This window comes from Nanorana parkeri, unplaced genomic scaffold (assembly GCF_000935625.1).
Source record: "Nanorana parkeri isolate BGI_ZX_2015 unplaced genomic scaffold, ASM93562v1 scaffold1998, whole genome shotgun sequence".
NCBI classification, from domain to species: domain Eukaryota; kingdom Metazoa; phylum Chordata; class Amphibia; order Anura; family Dicroglossidae; genus Nanorana; species Nanorana parkeri.
This window is the reverse complement of record NW_017308266.1, coordinates 159,449-160,266: the sequence shown is the minus strand read 5'-3', so window position 1 is coordinate 160,266 and position 818 is coordinate 159,449. Positions and strand designations below refer to the sequence as shown.

Here is an 818-nt window from a genome sequence, read left to right as displayed (position 1 = left end):
CAAAATGTCATCAAATTGAATGTTTGTTTTTTTCCAGGTTCCCGAAGACAAGTTTGTGAAAGTTCGGTTTCAGATGTTCTACCTGTATGAGCCGGGCGTGTCCATCACCAGCTGCCCCAACGACTACGTGGAGATCAATAATGTGAGGTGAGCGCTCGCGGGGCTTCTATGGGGAGATTCGGCTGGAGGCCTACAAACCACAGCGCACCTGGCTGCCCGCTCAGATTTGTGGTTTTGTAAATGTGACTGTGCGGCATGTAACACGTCTCCCCTAAGGGAGTGCTGGAGGCTGCCGTCATGGCTTCTTCTGCGTCCAAAGCATCTGTAATTGTGTTCAGCCAGTCTTGTGATTTCTACACCCTGTCAGGCGGCTGACACTGCCGAGCTCCCGTTCAGCTTTACCGATGTCTCTATTAATCTGCAGGGTGATGATGATTCTCCGCCCTTTGTGTGAATCGCAGACTGGCTGAACAGAATTAAAGTTACTTTGGCATGTTCAATGGTCCCGTTGCATATCTCGAGGTGTATTTCCATGCTGAGGAATGTCCCGTTCTCGTACGGCATGCGGCGTTACTGTACGTCATGCTAAACTGCTCCCTTTGTAGTCTGACCTGTGCCTGGCTGTCATTGTTTGAGTCCTGACCTCCGCCCCGTCCTCTCTCTCCCGCGCAGATACTGCGGAGAACGCGCGCCGTTTGTTGTTTCAAATAACAGCAGTAAAATGATGGTGAAGTTCCGCTCCGACCAAGCCTACGTAGACACCGGATTCACCGCGCAGTACCTGTCCTATGAGCCGAAAAACCGTGAGTACACCGGGG

General features: G+C 51.7%; 1 protein-coding gene across 1 annotated transcript in view; it reads left to right on the top strand.

Moving 5' to 3' along the window:
• The window catches only part of ST14 (suppression of tumorigenicity 14), a 19,713-nt gene that overhangs the window by 8,979 nt on the left and 9,916 nt on the right, over nt 1–818 (top strand). Inside the window, exons 10-11 of the mRNA XM_018572322.1 lie at nt 25–147; nt 673–803. Of these exons, the coding sequence (XP_018427824.1) occupies nt 25–147; nt 673–803 (254 nt within the window). The remainder of the gene's footprint in view (nt 1–24; nt 148–672; nt 804–818) is intronic.